This window comes from Siniperca chuatsi, linkage group LG22 (assembly GCF_020085105.1).
Source record: "Siniperca chuatsi isolate FFG_IHB_CAS linkage group LG22, ASM2008510v1, whole genome shotgun sequence".
Lineage (NCBI taxonomy): Eukaryota > Metazoa > Chordata > Actinopteri > Centrarchiformes > Sinipercidae > Siniperca > Siniperca chuatsi.
In genome coordinates, this window is record NC_058063.1 from 8,590,436 (window position 1) to 8,612,677 (window position 22,242).

At 40.2% G+C, this 22,242-nt stretch overlaps 1 protein-coding gene across 1 annotated transcript in view; it reads right to left on the reverse strand.

Annotated features, from left to right (window-relative positions):
• Window positions 1-2,971: 2,971 nt before the first annotated feature.
• The window catches only part of plcb3 (phospholipase C, beta 3 (phosphatidylinositol-specific)), a 55,555-nt gene continuing 36,284 nt past the window's right edge, over window positions 2,972-22,242 (reverse strand). Inside the window, exons 9-34 of the mRNA XM_044183344.1 lie at window positions 22,010-22,176; window positions 21,001-21,147; window positions 20,677-20,834; window positions 19,360-19,442; window positions 18,971-19,055; window positions 17,931-18,078; window positions 17,498-17,599; window positions 17,335-17,408; window positions 17,152-17,248; window positions 16,819-16,903; window positions 16,392-16,516; window positions 15,752-15,906; window positions 15,504-15,665; window positions 15,273-15,372; window positions 14,980-15,084; window positions 13,985-14,079; window positions 13,629-13,770; window positions 12,951-12,992; window positions 12,640-12,749; window positions 12,334-12,443; window positions 11,823-11,982; window positions 11,596-11,672; window positions 11,198-11,287; window positions 10,303-10,360; window positions 9,803-9,889; window positions 2,972-8,680 (exon numbers count right to left, since the gene is read on the reverse strand). Coding sequence (XP_044039279.1) covers window positions 8,363-8,680; window positions 9,803-9,889; window positions 10,303-10,360; window positions 11,198-11,287; window positions 11,596-11,672; window positions 11,823-11,982; window positions 12,334-12,443; window positions 12,640-12,749; window positions 12,951-12,992; window positions 13,629-13,770; window positions 13,985-14,079; window positions 14,980-15,084; window positions 15,273-15,372; window positions 15,504-15,665; window positions 15,752-15,906; window positions 16,392-16,516; window positions 16,819-16,903; window positions 17,152-17,248; window positions 17,335-17,408; window positions 17,498-17,599; window positions 17,931-18,078; window positions 18,971-19,055; window positions 19,360-19,442; window positions 20,677-20,834; window positions 21,001-21,147; window positions 22,010-22,176 — 3,082 coding nt within the window. The 3' untranslated portion in view covers window positions 2,972-8,362. The remainder of the gene's footprint in view (window positions 8,681-9,802; window positions 9,890-10,302; window positions 10,361-11,197; window positions 11,288-11,595; window positions 11,673-11,822; window positions 11,983-12,333; window positions 12,444-12,639; window positions 12,750-12,950; window positions 12,993-13,628; window positions 13,771-13,984; window positions 14,080-14,979; window positions 15,085-15,272; window positions 15,373-15,503; window positions 15,666-15,751; window positions 15,907-16,391; window positions 16,517-16,818; window positions 16,904-17,151; window positions 17,249-17,334; window positions 17,409-17,497; window positions 17,600-17,930; window positions 18,079-18,970; window positions 19,056-19,359; window positions 19,443-20,676; window positions 20,835-21,000; window positions 21,148-22,009; window positions 22,177-22,242) is intronic.

A 22,242-nucleotide genomic window follows, 5' to 3' on the forward strand; every position in this document is an offset into this window, starting at 1 on the left:
TTTATCTTATTTTACTTATATATATTATTTATTTTGAAATAGCGCAATTTTTCTGTTTATGTGCATGTTTTTATTTCACACTTGCTTTGGCAATGTAAATGTCTGTTTCCCATGCCAATAAAGCGTGGACAGACAGACTGGAGTGAGGGGATGAGGGGGATAAAATGACAGAGAGAGGGAGGGATGAAAAGAAGGGATAAAAAGAAACCAATGCGATCAAAGAGAGCAGGCAGTAGTGGCTGCGACGGAGAGGATAGACCAGACTTTTAGCAAACAGGAGGGATAAAGGAGTTGGGGAGGATATGAGATTGACAGGGAGGAAAAGAGAGATAAGAAGAAGGAAAAAAGAAAGAGGGACTGTTGAATGAGTGGGAGAAGGATGAGAGTGAAATGATCTGTTTTTCTTGGTGGGATTAAGGTCTGTCTTGAGCAAGAGTGTTTGGATAAAGGGCTAAAGAATAAGAATTTTGTTTTATCTGACAAAAGAAGATGCAGGAAAAGGAAAAGTGAAGTGGTTAAATTTGGAGGGATGAAGATGACGAAAGAGAGAATAATGACTTTGTGAAACAGAAAGGAGATGTAGTTGGAACAGATTTCACAGACAACATGACAATTTGTTTATGAGGTTATGAACATTTTGAAATGACGCAGTCGATAATCAGAATGCAATTACTGAGTTTGGATAAAATGTGCATAATCTCTTCTCTGAGAGTCTATTGTATCGCTGATTACTGGGGATTTGCAGCAGGTAATCAGCAATCTGTGATGGATTATATTCTCAAACTAACCTTTACGACCCTGCCAAGCAGCAGCAGGGGATGAGAGAGGGATAAGAGGAGGCCAGAGGGGAAAAAAGAGAAGAAGAGAGATGAGCGTGTGACAATAAAGCTGCCGTCTGGCCTATAAGCTGCCAGTTGGATACTACGGCAGCTAATAGTGTCACTTCCTTTCTTTGCTGAGTAAGGGTGTGTGTTTACATGAGGCATGTTCACTGTCACGTCTCCAGCGTGTGTGTGTGTGTGTGTGCAGTGTGAGTGTGGTGGCACTTTAAACATAACTTCACAAAGAGCGAGTTGTCTTTCAGAGTGTATTGCAATATTCGGTTAACTGTCTTTTCGCTTTTCTGGAGAGAGGTCAGAGGTCAGGCTCAGCTGCAGAACAGAACAGCAATAATGAAGCCTAATGAAAGTTGAATCAGGAAGACAGTATCTCACAGAAGTGAGTACACCCCTCAAATTTTTGTAAATTTTATTACATCTTTTCATGTGACACTGAAGAAGTGACACTTTGCTACAATGTAAAGTAGTGAGTGTACAGCTTGTATAACTATAAATGCAATAAATTTGCAGTCCCTTCAAAATAACTCAGCACACAGCCATTAATGTCTAAACCACTGGCCACAAAAGTGAGTACACCCCTAAGTGAAAATGTCCAAATTGGGCCTAAAGTGTCAATATTTTGTGTGGCCACCATCATTTTCCAGCACTGCCTTTACCCTCTTTGGCATGGCGTTCACCAGAGCTTCACAGGTTGCCACTGGAGTCCTCTTCCACTCCTCCATGATGACATCACGAAGCTGGTGGACCTTCCGTTTGAGGATGCCCCAGCTGCTGTCATCAGTGTCCGATTTACACGACCCACCTCCACCCCATTCACCTCCAGTTTGCATCTGGAACAGCTGTCCAGTGAGTCCATCGGGAATCCCGCTAAAGATCGCATCCATCCAGATCTTCAGCTAGGCTGTTCTTCACTCTTTCACCACCACCAGTGTCTAGACGGGGGATATTCCTGTACAGCTAATGGCATGACTACTACTGCAAAATGATGACGTCATGATGAGGTCTAATCGCCCAAGACTCCGCACATACTGTATATCTTCAACACTACACTATATTAAATAAATGCATTTATTAATATATCCAGCAGCTGAGTCTAAACTATTAGTGTACTCTACATTTTTAAAGCACGAATTGAATACAACATCCAGTATTGTTTGAGCATGCTATCCAGTATGCACAGTGCAATGTATTCTATGCTGTGTCGATCTCTGCTAAAAAACAGTTGATTATTAGTATTAAGAAACTATTCATCTGAAAAAAGAAATACATTTTAATTTCATTTTATGGACTCCAGCTGCTACTCTTCCTGCTTCATTCCTTGTCATATGATTTAGAAAACCTCCTCTGACCAGATCATTTACATGATGATGTCATGGCACAGTTTTAATCATGTATGGAGCAAGAGCTTCATACTAAAAACTTATACATGGTGAGTGTTTTTTGATTGATTTCCAGGGGAACTTCCTTGAAAGAACAAATCATTTGAAATAAAATTGCCGGTAGTAATACTGAACCGCTAACTTAATAAATAAAATATGAAAAATCTAAATAATGAAGAAGTTTGACACATTTCATTATTGTTTAGGCAAGTATTTGTAAAACCCTGGCTACAACCGTGCTGAAAGTTTCATGTGATGTACAATTGTTTTCCTACTCAAACCTTTCACAAAATAAATTTGTATACTACAGTGCTATTGCATATTAGTGTGTAGTTCAAACAATGCAGACACAACTAGTTTCTTGCTCAATGGCACTTGAGCAAGCAGGATGCTGAAGCCAGTTTCCCTGACAGTTCGGTCTCTACTTTTTGCAAATAACTGTCTCTGAATTAAAGAGAGTGTGAAGGCAAAGCTGTACCTTAAAACTAAGTCTGTCATATTCAATAAACTCAAAAAGTGTTAAATAATAGACACTTTTCATTACAAATGAATAGGAGTAAAATGCCCAGAAAGCCTGAAATGCAGGGGCGGGGGGATCACTCTGAACATCCATGACAAAGAAACTAAAAGCAGAGATAAAAATGTTGCACCGATCTTAAGTTTTGAGGGAAAAAAGAGCAGAAAAGACCCGTCTATGATGGTGCACAAACACTGTCTTCATCACACACACACAGACACAAAAAACAGCCGAGGTTCAGCTCCGCAACAGGAAGTTTTAAGTTTATTACTGAATGTTCAGTCATATACCTTATATTAATTATGAAGGAACAATATAATATTACATCTGGATCATTGTATAGTATTCCCTTTACAGCCAACAATCATATACACTACATATACAGTGTCAACAAAACTCACTACATATCTTCTTCACTATCTGAAGTATACAAACACGGCCGCTGCTTTTAATTACTTCAACTAGTCCAAAAGTAAAAGATGGTCTCATTATTGGGTGAAACTGAAGGGGAGGAAATGGGACAGTGGAATGGAGAGAGGAAGAAAAAGAGAGGGAGAGAAGACATGACAGCCAGAGGCCTCAGGGTGGGCCTGAGGGAGACTAGTCACACCAAATGTCTAATAAGAGTAAAGTCAAGGAGCGTTTGTGTGTGTACTGCTGAAGTGAGCATAGTGTCTAATGGTACGCTGCCGCTTTTGTGTCAAGAATATGATATTGTGTGTGCCTGTTTAAATGATATAATCATCATAAACAGGACCGAAATAACAGAGGTTAAAGCTCACGGCTGACAAGAAACAACCCGCAGGCTCCATTCTGGTGGGAAGGAAACTAGCTAACGGCGCTAGCATACTGACTGCACTTCTCTCTACTTTTTCTGTGTGCCAAAGCAGCACAGGCCAAATCTAAGCATGTACTGAAGGAGAGAGAACTAATGCCAGCCTTTTTAGTGTCATGGTTTACAGTGGAAGTCAATAAAGATCCTGATTCAAAATCTGATATCCAAATGTCTTTCCTCATTATGTTAGTCCAGTGTTCTCCAATGCTCTCCTTTTAGCTCTGTTTTGGTTTCCAACTCCTGAGAAAAAGATCTGGCTTTTTTAGCTACTAAACACTCCACTTTGTCACCTGATAATTACTAACTTTGTCAAGACAGGTAGCATATAGTGAGTTTATTTCAACTTTTTCAGTGAAAACAGCTGTGACTGGAAACAAACTTAATGAGAGCATTTAGACCAAAAAAATAAAGTTGAGGGCCTTAAACCAAAAATGAAAACCTGAAAGATGCTGAAACGCTGAGTGGTGTGATAATTCTCTGTGGGTTCATCACTATGTGCAACCCCTTTGACATTACACAGTCATTTGATCCATTGTTAATATAAAAATATTGGATTAGTGCAGCTTTAAGTCTGATATTAATTAACAGCTTGAAAATAAAACAAAATAATGAACCGTGGCATTTTAAGTAATTTCAAATTCTAGGTCTTTTGCGTATTTTTAAGTAATTATGTCTGTCTAACAATCCAGTATTAAAGCAGCTCATTGACATTTTATCACTACTTTCCAGTCTCTATTCTTGTCATATAATATAATCATATACGGTCAAACTCCCAAAATCATGTTCTTTGTGAACGTGAACCCATATTTGACTAATTAAACAAGAAAGACTTCATCTTTATCTCCCAGCACAAAGTGCACAAAGGGGTTCAATTCCCAATCAGGGCGGGGCAGTATCCAGGTGGACCCTTGTACCCTTAGGCAAAGTTCTTAATGCTACTGAAATATGCAGTATATGCAGTGGCTATGGGATATATGGATGCTTCAAAACCCAACATCTACACTGACAAAGAAACATCTCCTAGCTCAGTGCTCTAACATCTGCAAGTGGCAACTGCAATCACAACTTTAGATTGATGAGGTACAACAAACATGCTACAGCAAAGGGGAGCCAGGACGACAGTTCAGGGGGGAGATATCATCATCATCATCATCATCATCATCCCCACACTCCGAGATTGGGTACCAAGCCCCAATAACAAGCCCTTACGACACAGACTCACTTAACACAAGGGCGACTGAACTAAGATTGAAGATGACTAAGCTGGACCCCCAGTTACAACGATCACGACTACCAAGGTTAAGTGACAAAGTACCCTCTGAATGTCTGCTACAAGATGTGAATGCAGCACTGCATACTATCTCTACTAAGACCATAACTGAGACCAATGAGCTGATATACGCCTAGAAATGCTTGGCTACAAGATGAAAACCATAAGCCATAAACAGCATCATCCCCCATGGAGGAGAAGGCTGGAGGCCAAGATCAAGGCAACATGGAGAGAAGTCAGTCAGCTCTCAAAGTTACAGAAAGGTGCAAGGAAGAAGGGGCTACCTAAGAAGGCAGTGGAGACTGCCAAACAAAGACTCACAGCTCTGGCCACCCGCCTGAAGAGATACCAGCAGAAGCCAGGAGAATAAAACTCTAAGAAGCAGTTATTACATTGGAGTTCAATGTAACTTTTTGTTAGATTTCTAAAGATTTAACTTACCTCAGTCAGGTTTTGACAGGTTTTAAGCGGTTAAAAAAAGTTTGATTCTCATTTATGTGATGACTTTTGACATCCAGTATAAAAAAGCAAATAGTACCAAATCTAAAAAAAAGAACCTTTGTGTAATTGTCTTAATGTGCTCAAACGACTCACACTAAACCTCATAAAAATAAACTGCTGTTTACACAAAAAGTAAAAATCATTGAGTGTTTGTATTGATGTGCATGTCACAGCAACAAAAGATTTTTACAAGCAACATAAACAGAAAATGATAAAAGTGCATTTAAACATGAAAAGAGTCTCAGCTGAAAGGGGTTGTACTAAAATGGGATGTTTCAGCTCAAACATAAGAATGAAAAAAACCTCTAAGTACCTGGTAATGTCAAAATCTTACAAATGTACCTTTGAATATTTGCCACTGGACTTGGAATGGCTTGGACCACCTTGACACTAAAAGCAGACAGCCTGTGAGGAATGCATTGACTTTTTGGGAAAATGAACCTTTTGATTTGAGAATTCTGGTGGCAGTTTCACCTCTGTCTCCACTGAATAAAATAAATACTCACACTGTATACATTAGTGTCCAAAATGAGATAGCTGAGCAAAAACATTTACATACTGTGTGCAGTGTGGCACACTGAGTGCAGGACAAAAGAGGTGAACAGACTGGCAATCTCTGACTGTTAAATTATCAGAGATCAAAAGGTCAGCGTATTCATTTCGTGCTGACCCCAGCGGGTGTATGTTGATGTTGCTGTCCTACTAATGGCCCATAAGTTAAACCAATAATTTCATAACTGTTATTGGCTTCAAATTGCTTTCTTTATGGTGTCCAACCTGAAAACCCTGTTGTAGGAAAAAGCAGAGCTCCATGATGATTTCAGGCACATTAAAATGCTTAAAGATGCACATACTGAATTTGTAATGAGGGCTTGATATATGAAAACCTTTTACACTTTGCAAATGGGTAATTGAATGAATGTATACAGATACTTACTTCCAACGAAACTTAAATAACCACAAAAGAAAAAGTTGTTAAAATTTCATTTAAATAGACGATATTTTACAAAGGCTTTGTGTGTGAGGGGGAATAATCAGACAGACAGGCAGCCAGTGCTCACTGACGGAGGAAGGTGGGAGAGGACAAGACGGGACTCGCTGAATCTCATCTAAAAACTTTGAGAAAAAGTAAAAAATTTTATTCACTCTAGTTTCTTCCCTCAGCCTTCCTTGACTTCTCCTCACCTCCATCCCTCTTTAGCACTTGTGGTCAGTAGTAAAATTCACATAAAACATATACACAGAATACATATACACAGAGTGCCATCATCACCCCTCAAAGTGGACAAGACAAGAAAGAAAAAAGCAACCACGAACATTGTGCTGTAAAAAAAAAAAAACACAGCGAGGAAGCACCGAATTTGAACTTAAAGTACTGTTTAGTTTGTGCACCACAATCCCACATTCAGTAGTTGGCTTGAATGGAGTATCCAACACACTGAGGGAACTGTGTGGGATATTTTAAATGGCACATTCACCCTAAAAGAAAATTTACATAAGCTTTTCCTATGTCCACTGACAATTCTGGAAACAAGAGAACTGAACTACTGTTTTTCATACAGTTTTTCATAGCAACACACGATAATGGCAATAAGAGGTAACTCTTAATTTTGAGGCTTCAGTGAAATTAAAGCAGCAGAAAACAGACTTCTGCAAGTGCATTGTTACATTAAAATGTCATAGTGCAGTTTTAAGTCATCATCTGAAGACTGCTTCCTACAGTGGCATTACTATGTAAGCATACTGTATGTTATGTGTGTGTGTGTGCTGTTTTTCAAATGGGGGTAGATTGGATGGGAAGAGGATTTTGGAGACTTTTGTCCTCTGAACCTCTGTGTGTGTGTGTGTGTGTGTGTGTGTGTGCGTGCGCAAGTGAGTGTTACATCACTTAAATCCTCCCTTCTTTACCCTCAAACACACACACACACACACACACACACACACACACACACACACACTTGTCGCCAGATGGATGTCTGCTGACCGCCCCCCATGCAACCTTGGCTTGATATTGATTGGAGGTTAAAGGCCAGAGACTTTATCACGACCAATGATGCTGCAAATCTGCTGTGTGAGTGAGTGTGTGTTGGGGGTACAGTATAACAGGATAATCAGGCTGGATGAATGGAAAACCACCAATTTAAAATATACAGTTAAGGCTGCAGCACCACTTGCTGGTCAGCTACTGCCATTACAGCTAACACTTAAGCTTTTAAAACCTTTTTTTAAGTGTCTAAAAAATCAGGCTAAAAATGTAGCCCTCTTTTCCTTCATATTCCCTCTTGATACTCAATTCTGGAAAATACATCTCTAACCTTGATCATTTTTAAGTAGAAAAGATGTGTGGTTTTTGACATAGTTTTGCAGCACTAAGACATCTCCATAGGCTGTGTTTTAAATAGTTCCTCATCTATTTGTAGGACATACCAATAAGAAGCAATCACATTGGACAAATGTTGCTACAAACAAAATGTCAAAGATTTGTTGAGAATTACTTTTTCTTACCTTTATGGTAATAGCTTGGGCCAACTGTATGTATGTTACTAATTTTCCCTGACCAAAGGCCCTAACCCTGCTCCTCTCTCGACACAGTTTAAAGCTCAAAAAGTGTCAAAAAAATAGGTTAAAGCTGTTACAAACAGAAAGCTTTTAGCAAAAACAGTGTGAACATGAAGCTTGCGGCGTTGCAAAACCATAACAAAGCTTACTGACCAGACAAAAATGGAAATGATGCAAAGAAAAAGGTATGAAAGGATATGACATTAAAAGCAAGATATACAGACAAGAAAATGTAAAAAAAGTCAAAAGTTTGATTATGAAATCTTCCAACAAAAGGCATGATGTGTCATCTGACAAAAACAGCAAAATAAAAAATAAAATAGCTCTGTAGACAAGAACAAAATAGTCTGTAATAAAAAAAGGAATAAAATTAGTTAATAATTAATATCATTACTATCCCGCAGTATAATCATTATAGACCCCAGTTGAATGAATGTATTTTCCTTTTTACAAGTAATAATTTTAACTGAACGACATCTCCGCCTCTGACAGGACGGGAGTGGTGGACGAGGAAGTGGAATCGGCCAATGAGGCAGTGCTATTGTCCATGCTCCTGTTCCAGGTGCTCCGATTGGGCGTTGACGGGTCAGAGGGCGTGGAGCAGTTGGAGGGCGGGCCTGAGCCAGAACTGGGGCTTGGGCAGCTGTGATTGGACAAGGACGAGAACAGGGCGTCCTTTCGGAGACCTTTGTTCTGGAGTTCCAACTGAAGGTGCTTGCAGATTTCCTCCGGTAGTCGCTGATACTCCTCCTCCAGTTCCCTCTCCAACTGAGACTGGAGCTGGATAAGCATCACCAGGAAAATATTAAAAGTGTTAAAGTAAAAGTTTGAGCTTTTGGGAAATTCGCTTTCTTGCCGAGCATTATGTGAAAAAATTGATACAACTCTCATGTCTGTACGAAAAGTATGTAGCTAGAACCAGGAGGTGATTAGCTTAGCTTAGCATAAAGACTGGAAGAAGGCGTAAACAGCTACCCTGACTCACTCTAAAGTTTCAAAAAATATATCTACTAACACCTCTAAAGAGCACTAATTAACACATTGTATCTTGTTAATTTAATCCGTACACAAGCAGAAATGTAAAAATAGCAATCTGTGGTTTTACGGGGAGTTAAGTGCTGTAACCAAATTTTTCATTTCGTCACCATGAGGCATCGTCAGGCAACCATGGGAGACACTTAATTGCCCCAAAAACCACAAATGATCATTTTTACATTTCTGTTTATGTACAGTTTAAACAAACGAGATACGTGTTAGAGGTGTTGATATGTGTATTTTGGACAGAGCCAGGCTAGCTGTTTCTCCCTGCTTCCAGTCTTAATGGTAAGCTAGGCTAACCGCGTCCACTCTTGAGGTAAGAGTGGTATCAGTCTTCTCATCTCACTGTCAGTAAGAACGTGAAAAAGCTTATTTTCCAAAATATCAAACTATTCCTTTAAAACTTAATGTAGATATTGTCATATTAAAAACCTCAAGACTTCACATTCTGGAGATTTTGTTTGGTTTTTTACTACTTTTGGAGCAGCAGCACATTAAAATTTCAAGATATACAAGAACACTGCTGCCCTTTGAAAGCAGAGAGCAGTAACTATAGAAGAAATGAAGAAAAGGGTTTAAAGTTTTTAGGCTGGCTGATTATTTTAAATAGTAAAAAGTAAATTTAGTTTTAGGTTTAGCTAAGGCTAGCTGTAGCCAGCTCGCCAGCTAGCTTTTACTTGATATGGCTGTGTTACTATAGCTGTCTTGTTGGTTGTTTCTCTGTGACAGAGATTGCAGTAAGTGCAACGGTACCGCATTTTGCTTTTGGACGGTAGACTGGAGTACAACAAAACTGCCTCTGCTCTTAAATCAGTTAAATGACAGCACTTCAATGTGTGTGTGAGTCGATGTGTTTTTGCTCACCAGTGGAAATTCCTCGTCTATGTGTTGCAGTACCTCCTTCTGCTTCAGCTTCAATTTTTCCTGTCTCCTGGTCTGAGCCTCCTCCAGCTGGGGTGTGAGGAAAGAAGAAGGGAGGAAGATTTTGGAAAGAAGGAAGGAAAGGGACAATGAAAGGAAGATTTGAGGGGTGTCAGGTGGGAAAAAGGAGTAATGCAGGGGAAGTAGGAATGGAAATAGAAGGGAGATACAGGATGAAAAGCAGTGTGTAAGAGGGGAGAATTGAAGATTTTAGAAGAAACCAGTAAAAAAAAATATATATATATAAGGATGCGGAGGAAGGATGGCAACGTGGATTAGGAGGTGAAAAGATAAGGGAGGAAGGGAAATTAAGATAATGTATGAGAGAGTGGAGAAAAGTTGATGACAATGGCAGAAAAATGTACTATAAAGCAGGTAACTGGCCCTTCTCAAGGATTGTTGGTGATAAAAGTGTGTGTACGTGTGCTAGACTGGGTACTTACCCCGCGGATTAAAGCGACAGAATCTTGAATATGTTTCCTGTTGATCTCATTCAGTTCCCTACAGAGAGAGATAGAAGGACGAAGAGAAAGAGTGAGGAAAATAAAAGAAAGAAGACTAGATTTACCACCCCGCGGTTGTACACCTCCACCAACCAGTCAAGTTGAAGTTTACCTCCATCTCTGTCCAGACTCATATAATAAATGTAGATAATAATACTTGGAAGGAATTGAATCAAAGGTATAAAGTGTATTTTTTGGCTAAATAGAAGTTATCACTATATTGATGATTCCAATGAAGACACATTATCAGTAGGTGAAACTCACTCACAGGATCACGATTAGCTAGTACCCAATACGTTGTTTGCAGTCACGTGATTCCGATGACGCTCGGAATTCCGAATGAGGCAGGAAGCGAAAGGCAGAATGGACAAGAAGGAGGAAAGCCCGTACTGTGCTAGTTATTGTTTACTCAGTGTGTCGTCCTAGTCAACATGTGTGTGAAGTCTGAAATCGGCCAATTCATTCTTAAATTATGGCTAAAAACCCATTTAGAGGTCACAATGACCTTTGAGTCAAAACTGTCACTTATTCAGTGTCCGACCAGATAAATATGGTCACAATCTTGCCTTCTGTTCCTGAGTTATGGTGTTGAATAATGGCCAAAAAAGGACAAGTGGAAATTTGTGCCAAATTTGCAAAAATTCCCTCAAGCCATTCCTGAGATATCGCATTCACGAGAAAGGGACGGACGGACAACCCGGCCACGGCTATCGCCTGTGCAGACGCATAAAAAGAATGAAAGACAAGTTTTTGTTGTGAATTAAAATAAGGTCTGACTGCTCAAATATCCAATAAACATGTCTAATTCCAGATAAATAACAGACAAGTTTATTACGTTTCAGCCTTGTCTTTGTCGCGGCTCTTGGCTTCGCTGATGCTGTTTTGTCGCTTCCTGTCCAGGATCTTCTGGAGCTCTTTCTTCTCCCTGCAGACACAATTACATACCAACATTACATCCGAACAAAGACAAATAACAAGTTTTGTAGAGAAATATGACATTTTTGTGAATGTTAGTAAAAAACCTAGATGCTTGTGGTGAATCCAACATCTGGGAATCAAAGTCACATGTTGTAAAAAGGGACAAAGCTACTTTAAAAATCAATATAACACTATGGCATTATGGCAAAAACTAAGACTTAATTATACCATAATAATAACTAAAAGCAGAAAGTCACTCTGGCAATGACTTTTTTTTAATGTTCGGTCGTGAAAGGTGAAAAGGGGCGCACTTACTTCTCACAAGTCTCCCAGAGCTTCTTAAGCTGAGCTTCTTGGCATTTATGAGCCGTATCCTTTAACTTCTGGTAGTCCTAAAAACAATGTATATTTAAGAATTCACAGGAGGGATACAGTGTTATTCCAATTGTGTCACCTTGAGTATGCTTAAGTGTGCATTGATGCTTTTCATACATAGGTGTGTGTGTGTGTGTGTGTGTGTGTGTGTGTGTGTGTGTGGTTACCTCTTGCAGGTGTGTTTTTTGCTTCTCTCTCTCCAGTGAGTAAAGTTTCTGTCGGAGTATCAGCAGTTCTTGCATCTGCCATTCCCTCAGCTGGACCGTCTGCTTCTCAATCTCCTGATCCAACGCTGTCAGCTCACTCTGCACTGGCTCCCGGGGCTCGCTGAACACACACACACACACACACACACACACACACACACACATTACAACATACGCAGTGAGGTCAGGTTTAGTCAGCTGCAACTGTAAGTGCAAGTTTAAGTAAAACAGAGACCTTCTCCCCTTCATCATCTGCTTTTTCTTCTTCTTCTCCTCAAGTCTTTTGCACCTACCCCACCATCCATCACCCACCCGTTAACACACTGATTTCCATCCACCTATCTTTACATCATTAGTCTATCCAGATATTTTATCATATCTGTTCCGACTTCCCTCCTTCATTTACTGGTACTTCTTAAGATCTTCTCCACTGTTCTCCCTTTATACAACCCATAAATCCATCCATCCTTACTTTTTCTTGATGCTACGTTTGAGGTGTTTCTCCATCTGACTGCGTCTCCTCTGGGTGTCAGATTGAATCTGGCTACTCCGACTCTTCTGCTCCTTACTCAGATTCCACACCTACCAACACACACACACAAGCAAAAACTACTGTTTTGTAGCAGACAGGCAAAAGGAAGTGATTTGGACTTTTCATCATCCAGTTTCTATGTAGAGCTGAAAAAAACACGTGGAGTAAAACATTAAATACATATAGTTTTACATAGGAGTGTTTCCATTCTGTTAGGCATCTGTCTCTGTGTGTGTGTGTGTGTACCTTCTTAAGGTGTTTCTTGCGCAGCTCTTTGACTTCCTTGCTATGTTTCTTTAGCAGCTTCAAATAGCTCTTCTGCTGCTTCAGCTCCTCTATAGACTGGGCCTGGATGTCTGACAGAGACAGAGAGATCTAGAATTATGGCCAATCACCACTGTAATTTACCAGTTTAAAACTTGCTGACAACTTGCCACTCCTGGCTTGTCCAACTTAAAAAATGGCCATTAAATCTATATCCTATACGCAGCTTTATGTGACACACAAATGATTTCACTAATTTCTGAGCGGAAATGAATGCAGTGGAATGACCTTACCTGCCAGAACACTGGCTATGAGGTCTTGCTTCGGATTTTGTACACACACACACACACACACACACACAGAAGGAAATACAGGAGGAGAAGTACACACAGACAGTATGTGTGAAATGGACGATGAGAAAATTAACACAAACAGCAGAAAACTCATTGTGCCCAATGTAATGAACAGTATGCATAGCTTTAGTGTAAGTTTGACATACTGTATAAGTTATCCTTGTATTGAAAAGAACAATATTTTTCATAAATGGATGAAATTGGGCGAGCTCATAAAATTTCCCTTTCTTCTACTGACTAAAAAGTTACATTTTCAAAAAGCTTTAATTCATGAAAAGTTGACATTTTGGGAGATGCGTGATATTCACAAAACAGTGAAAAAATATTGTTTCACTTGTTGAAAATTCCTGGAAACAAGTGAAAAGACCTTGTCAATAGATCACAATGGATATTTGTGCAGTGAATTCACATACATGGACATATTACATTAGCTAACATTAGCATATAATACACCTACTCGTAGTAGGCTAACAAATACACATGGGAGGTAGGCAGACTGATACAACGGAACAACTTTAAGTGAAGATAAATTAAATGGTGTGGGTATTTACATGTGTTACATGTAGACATTAAGACAACATTTGTGGCTGTGTATGTATTGTTTGTGGATGTCTCTACCAGGTGCAGGTAATTTGATGATGTCAGGGGCTTCATCCAATGAGCAGGGGGGGAGGGCGTGGAAGGGTGGGAGGGGTCGACCTCCCGAATTGACGTCATACTCTTTCTTGGTCTCTTTCTCTTTGGGCTGGATGGGGACATGCTGGACAAAAGCAACCGAAAGATGAATTTAAGTGATTGAGTTGAGAGTCCACAATCTGTAGGCCTATCACACAGTGACTTACTACTGACTACATGGGGTAAAAAAAGTTGGGGGGGGTCTTTACAACCACACACGTGTTCTGACATCCCTGCAAAGTAACAAGATTTTTTTTCTTTTAGTTTATTTTATTATTACTTACACAGATGTGTCTTACCTCACTGTTGTCCTCTAGGAGAACAGCCAGCTGTGTCTCTCTCTTGTGCAACTGACTGATGTGCTTAATGGGGTTGGTCAGAGCCTCTGCGTACTCTGCGAATACACACACACACACACACACAAAAAACAAGACAAAGAGTGTCTTAATGTCATGGATGGATATTAACAAGTTCATATATTCTGGACAAGAGCTATGATAAGTCCAAGTCAAGTCTTCAAGCAAATTGCAAGTCAAGGTACTTTATTATTTATTGCTATTTGAACATTTCTCTTTCAAAACTTTTTTACATTGCTGAGACTAAGGCCTTATGATGAAAATGATTCCGGGGCTTACCGGGTTAAAATTAAAGTCTCAAATTGTCTTAAAAGGAATAGTTTGGCGTTTTGGCAAACACGCTTACTCACTTTCATGCTGAGTTAGATGAAAAGATTGATACCACTCTCATGTCTGTACACTAAATATGAAGCTAGACCCAGCGGCTGGTTAGCTTAGCTTAGCACATGGATTGGAAGATTTAACAAACCAACCACTGGCTCTATATAGGGCCGTTGGCGATTTTCACGGCCACCGTAGTTTCTCCTATACGCTTGGAAGGGGAGGTTGAGGCAAGCAGTATTCAAATGGTTGCATTCTGCAATGTCACCGCTAAATGTCACTAAATCCTACACACTGGACCTTTAAACAAAGTAGATACAACATTTTAATCTTCTCATCTAACGCTGGGCAAGAAAGTGAAAAGTGCATTTCACAAAATGTCAAAGTATTCCTTTAAAGCCCTGTGTGAACTGAATGAAAACTAGTTAGAAAGTGAGCAGAGAAGTCAACATTAGCAAAAACTCATGGATACATTTTTCAAATAGTTAGCTAAAAGTAATGGTATTTCTCAAATTGCCAAACTATTGCTTTATGGTGGTAAGTTTAAAGTAAGTCAAGTGGCTCAAGTTGGTTGTGTGGTGCAAAGCTGCAAAGTGCTGTTGTTTATGTGTTCTTACCCTGATGTTCATTAGGGATGTAGTCCTGAGCTTCAGTGTAAACCAGCAGAGAGGGCAGGAGGAGAGGCTGGTTTAGCTCATTCTTCAGGTTGATGTAGTGGTAGCCTAGAAGGAAGGAAGAAGGGAAGAAAGAAACAAATAAATGACTACTGTCCATTGGTGCTGGACAGTAAAAGGTACAGTAGCACAACATTTCCACTGAATGCAGACATACAGTACATCAGTGGAGGACTTTGTTTAAATGCTTGACAGTAAGAGAGAGTGTTCATTTGTGTCTGAGTGTGACAACTGACCAGGTCTAATGGCCGACACAGGGAGGATCCGGTGTCCAACGAACTTGCCGTTTTCTTCAAACACCGCTATCCTCAGAGAGGCCAGCGTAGGGAGGACCACCTGGAGAGAGAGGGGTGTTGATGCCATGGGAGAAGTTTAGAGAGTATGAAAGAGTTAACAAATGACAGACAACGAAGGGTGAGAGTAAGATTTGAAAGACATCTGAATTCTGGTATGTGTGCATGAGTTACCTTATTAAACACAAACATTTCGTCATCCCACACGGGATCCAGCGAGTTCCCATTGGACGTTTTGGTTCTGTACTTCCTCTTTGTATCAGCAGGAAGTCCAAATATGTCCACTTCCACGTACACGCCCACCTTTTTATCTGTCAGGAACTGGCCTGAGATCACCTGGTTGATGTTAAATTATAGATGTTTATTATAACAACTCTTACAAAGAAATCGAATGTCCAACTGATGACACGTTTTGTCCTTACCCTAATTTTGACAGTATTGGCGACTATCCCATCCACTATGTTTTCTGTAAAAGGGTCAAAGTGTTTGTCCGTCCTTCTCATGAACTCAGGTTTCAGCAGGTAGCCGCTGCCGCCGTTGTACTCAAACACACCCATGTTCAGCTGCATAGGGAGGTCTGACAGAGAGGAATTGATAGATGGGGGGGGGATTTAGTGGGATGAAGACTGAGATGCTTTAACTTGACCTCCCTGAGTCTTGAATTATTTATAAGGCTGAGGAGACTCTTTAAATTATCATCTATGCCACAGTATCTGCCAGTTAAAGATGAAACAATAAGGAAACAGAAAATTGGCTAAACATGCCTACATAGCGTGTGATAGTTCTAAAATGATAAATTAGCAGAATAAAAATGCAGACAAAAGAAAATATGTGTTAAAAAGACATGAATCCCAACACAGACATGTTTGGTATAATGTCCTATTAAACTTGTTAGGAACTGCTCTTAGAGTGGAAATGAGTAATTACATGCTGCAAAAAAATACAATTACTTTTTGTAAATGTGCACAATTTATACTTCTTAAAGGCTTAAAGCAATTTTTTAAGAGTTACAAAGGTTGAGTGGATACTTTGTACATCTGAGGCTGAAAAAGCAGAACTTACCGAGGGTCTGGAAGTTTAGCGCCACCATCTGGCAGCCGACATTCCAGAAGAGCTGAGGCATGTAGTTGGAGCTATCAACCCTTGTTCCTTTAGGGTAGATTCGGCTCAGCTGATTCTTATTGTACCTGGAGGAGTGCTGTTAAGAACCAAGCATTGCATATGTGGCATATACAGTATGTGCATGACCATTTGTTACATGTTGTAAATTGCAGCAGATAAAAGGCAAACATCACTTTTTATTTTATTATAGCTTTAAAGGTCAAATTTTTTTAAGGCTTTTCCTCCGTCACTACTTCCCATCCTGATGAAGAGTTCAAACACAAAAGAGGCATTTGAACACACCAAAGATTATGCACATAAACATTAACTGTACTCCTCAAAAGAAGCTCAAGTTTTCAAGGATCTTCCAAGGAGCTTTCAAGGATACTCGACAAACTCGATGGGGGAGCTCTTCAGGGTGTCCATGCCTTTCGTTTCCACGAATGACGACATTTCAAAGAACTTCCTCCTCTCTGGTGGGCAGAAAGCGAGTCACAAAAGAGAAAAGAACTCAGACGAAGAATGAGAATGTGATAAAAAAAAAGAAACAAAATCAAAACGGGTACAGGAATTGATTAAGATAATCTATGTGCAACAGGTCTGTATGACAAGACTGATCCACCCCCCTCACACACACACACTCTTTTTATTTCGCTTTATATCGTCTCTGCCCAGCATCTTTCTGTCTCTCTCTCTTTATCACTCACACACACACACTTACTGTTTGCCACCTCGAAACTCTTGAATTTGACAGGTTCGATGTAGTTGACGAGAGTCGACATCTCCTCTGTGGCGTTCACCTCGCTGCTGGCTGTACCCTGAGGGAGGCAGATACCACTAATCCATCAACCAGCCCATCATCCAGTCAAACACACCCGTCAGTCCTGCTCCTGATGGCTCTTACCTCGTCCGAGTTCGGCTTTTTCAGGTCCATCCCTGGCTCGTCCTCGTCCTCCTCCTCGCTCTCTCCTTCACCTCCTGGTAGGATGTAATAAAAACACCTTATGCAAAATATACACCACACTGGCACCCTTTCTCATCATTCATTCCATTCTTCTTCAACCCACCTATGGACTTGCGAGGCTCCGAGTCTTTGACCATCCTCTCAGCCAGCTTCTCCTCTCCGTTGGACAGGAGCTGACTTCCCTCACTGTCATTCAAAGGACAGTCTGCACAGACAACAGCAAATGATCAGCTTTGATTTGGTACCTTGAATTCTTGTTTTTGCACATATATGTGTAGCAAAAGGTCTTTATCAACCTTACTTTAAGCTTGTGTGTGCGATACCTGATGTAGTTGTCAGCCATATGCCATCTTGGCCTAAGACTATGCAGGTTTTCATTCCTCTAAATACTACAGAAGCTGATTTCATTTCATTAGTACAATAAGACAAAATGAACTTAGGCGTGAAATCAGCTGCTGTAGTGCTTCAATACAGTCCAAACATACAGATTCTCAGCCCTACATGCCACCGCAAGAGATGCAGTTGTCTGCGCTCACCGTTGTGGGGTGAAGACTGCTCCTCCAGTTCTCTGCGTTGTATGCTGCCACCACTGGAGGGTCGGTGATGTTGGTGCTTCTTCTTGTTTTTAATGAGAATCTTCCCCAGCATTTCCTGCGGTGAGGGGAGGGGCTGACCCTGGTCCAGCTAAAGCCACATGAAAGACACAATGGTGAACTCAGTGCTAGATTAGTTAACTTTTTAAGGTTTAGATTTAAATATGGTGACCAAATATAGAAAACCAGGGAGTGTGACTATCAAACTTTTGACAGGACAGATAAAGGGATAAAAGAAAAAACACACATCATTTTAATCATGAAGTGCTCTGAACAAGGTAATAGTAGATGTGTGGACTGGCAGGAGTCACAGGGACAAGCACAGTGTTCTATAACTGAACTTTTCAGTCTCAACACTGGACGATTGTGTTTAGTTTAAAAGTCGTCACACACTGCCCTCTGATACACATTCAAATTGATTCATCCTTGCAGTTCAAGCTGTACTTTCCATTACTTCTCCAAATAAAAAGTCAAGTCTGGTGCTATGACCCTTGGTTTGGGTCATGGGCCGTGCACATTTTTGAGTTTCATTTTAAGAATTGTGTATAGCCTATGCACTGGGAAAAAAACGGTTGAAAAATAAATAAATAAATAAATTAGTGGAATACTTTTTAGGCCACAGTTGTGAATACAGAGAGGTCAAAAACAGAGCATCACGAGTTGTGTTTGGGTACAAAATGATCAAGATCATGAGCTGATGTGCATGTCACAAGCTGTTTGATCAGATTTGACGGTTTGCAAGTTGATTAACACCGTGACTGCGGAGTAAAAGGATATTAGTGTGTTGAGGAACAGCAGTGAGACATCACTCAAAATCACAGACGACAGCCCTGCACTGTTTCCTTTACATCTTCACATTCAATCACAGTTACTCCCGGAGAAATCATATTTTCTTTTGGTCTAATTTCTACAGTGATCATAGGTATCTTAACTACAACAAATTGGCAAAGTTCATGTCAGATCTGACTGAAGATCAGTCTTACCGGATATTTCTCCAGTGGATCAATGAGCAGGGCGTCTCCAAAGATGGTCCTGCAGTACTCTGCCATTTTGGCCTGCTGCTTGGCCCTGACAGAACAAGAGACACAGGTTAGTTTCTGGTTTACTTTAACCTACCGCAATGGGACGGGGCAGTTAAATTAAAACCCAGACTGCCTTCAATCATCACTTTTAACTGCACATGTTTTAGAGCAAATATTTCAATAAAAGCCTTGAATTTTGCATCTGGTCTGCTTTATAAACACATCAGACTAAACTGCAAACTGTAAAAAAAGACTTGATTAATGAGCCAAAATACATAGAGCCTGAGACAAACTAGATGACCTGAATCCACGTGCTGACAAACACACTCATACATGCCGACACGACTTACGAATCTACGTGGTTTTCAAAGGACAGGATGAGGGGGTATGGTGAGGTCTTGAAAGCACTCTCTGCTATCGCTTCAATCACCTCCTACATTCGGGGAAAGAATGAGAACATTAAAAGGAGCTCCACTGAATAAAATCTCCAAGCACATGGTAAAATAAACATTTCCTCAGATTGTTAGGCGTTTCATGAGTGCTCATAACCTTTTTTTTGTGACAGAGGGTAAAAATGTAATTATTTGAATAAAAACCCAAAATACTCAACAGATATTTGCTTCAGGTAAGGTTATGGCACTGCCAACACTGTAATAATAATAAAGAAACTGAATTTCAGTGGAAACTTTTTATAATATTTCTTCTGCTTTGTTCAAACTGTCTGTGGTCGCTGCCTCCATATTCAGCAGCTCTCAATCCACTGCACAAATACACCAAGGTTAAGAGGTCCACACACCAAGTTTCCTAAAACAATCTTTATATTTTTAACAGCTGGAGGAGGAGAAATAGCATCTCAGCTTGTCAGGGCTTTATAACATGTACATAAAAGTCAATAAACTATCAAGTAAATCTACAAAGTGGGACTCTTAATGAATTGGTGATTTATTGAATCACTTTTATATACTGTCAGAAAATACAGAGTGGAAAAACAGACATTTACAGTATGTGAGGGAAAAAATCCCGTGAACATTTCATACCCTTGTAAAAATGCTGTATAGTAAATGATATATAAGACCAATAAAAAACACAAACTCAACCTAACCAAGGTTTCACAATTAAACTAGGCACAATGGTAAACTCAGTCAAAATTGAAAATCTGGAAAAATAACAGAATGATGCAGGAAGTCTCAGTGCTAGCTTAGCTAACTTTTAAGGTTTAGATTTAAATATGGTGACCAGATATAGAAAACCAGGGAGTGTGACTATCAAACTTTTGACAGGACAGATAAAGGTATAAAAGAAAAAATGAACAGTAATAAATAGTACGAATTGTATCTAAAATGAATAACTTGTTTTTTATCACGAAGCGCTCTGAACAAGGTAATAGTAGAGGTGTGGACTGGCAGCCACAAAATATTATCCCAATTTAATGCTACAATGTTACAGGAGTCACAGGGACAAGCACAGTGTTCTATAACTGAACTTTTCAGTCTCAACACTGGACGATTGTGTTTAGTTTAAAAGTCGTCACACACTGCCCTCTGATACACATTCAAATTGATTCATCCTTGCAGTTCAAGGATAGACAAAAACGTCAAGGGAAGAACGCTGGGTAATTGAATGCACAACACAACAACAAGTGGATGCCAAAAAGCAGTGGCTACCACCTTAAAGGGGATCTCAGTGGTCATGGTGAAGCCGTGGGTGATGTAGGGCTCCTCATCTTGCGGCCGGCCCTTCCAGCAGTCCAGCTCTACACAGCGACAGCCAGTCAGCAGCACCTGCCTGTACATCTCCACTGACGACAGACCGGTCAGCTGACCCACTGCAGGCAGACAGACAAAGAGGAGGGAAAAACAGTCTCAGATCCAAAAAGATTAACTATAATGCTAAATATTAAAATGAAGCATTAAACCGGTATGTGTGTCTCGTTAGATCTGAGGTATTTGTGGCTCTGTGAGTGTGTTTTTTTTTTGTTTTGTTTTTTTTACCTGTGAGGTATGTGTTGTGTGAGGAGTTGATGAAGTAGTGAGACAGCGGTTGGTTCATATCGTCGATGATATCCAGCCTCTCTGGAGGTACGATACTGTTTTCCTCTCCTCCCAGATACCGAGTGAAAGCCTGCAAACTGATCTGGTCTGCAGGAGAGAGACAGAGTATGTGTTTGCCGTCAGTATAAATGGACGGACCAGCATCCATCGGCAGCAGAATAACTGATTTGATTTAAAGGGCAAGGACTGGAAGATGCTATATTAAATTTACGTCATCTGCTTTAGCAGTAAACTGACCCAAAAGAGCAAAAGGCTCGTGTTTTAGGACAGACATCAACAGATTTAGAGGGAGCTCCAGGTTAGTTCTGAACACTGTGGGCTGGATAGTGGATCATCTTACAGGTTTTGGCTTAACAGTGTCCTAGCAGAGCGGCTCACGGTAGCCAAGTTTTGTACAGTTTATCCACGGATGACCACAGCAAAACATGTGGAGGACATTTCATCAAATGTGAGAATGATTCCCACATTCTGGATGTTTTACAGAAGGGAAATGGATGTGGCCTCAGTCAGTGCATGGCCAGGGATTTTAGAAAAAGACAACCTGCGCTCTTTTTTGCTGCAATAAAAATCAAGGAAATCAATCATACCTATAAACCAGTAATTATCTGAGTACTGCTGCAGCTGATCAAATTTGCTTTGGGACAAAAAGATACAAAATACAATAAGATAAAGCTGCATGTACACTGAACTCTTCAACTCTCGTCTTGAATCTCTTTTTGTGCGGTTATTTAATGCAGCAGCTTAAAAAGGTCAGTGTGTCCTGGTCACTTCCTTGGATGATCTTTAAAGATCACATTAAAGGCAAAAGCTGATTTATATACGCTGCAATGGTTCACTGCATTATTTTATCAAGATAAATGAAGATCACATGTTTTAAGCTGCTCTTGATATAAGCATCTAAATGCCTGAAATGTAAGAGAAACATAAGAAATAATAATAAGTTACTAACCTCTCTCCAGCTGGCTGGTGTTGGTCTCATACTTCTCCATGATGTGTCGGACCTGTTCTCTTTTCAGCGGGGGGTACAGAACCTCGTTCAGTCTGGAGTCTCGCTGCCTGCGGTTGATGAAGTCCATCAACTGGTCCAAAGAGATGAATGGCTTCCTCTTGGAGCCACTGGAGCAAAGCGAAAAGTGTACTGAAAAGAGTGTGTGTATGATCACTGAGGTACAGGTTGGGCGC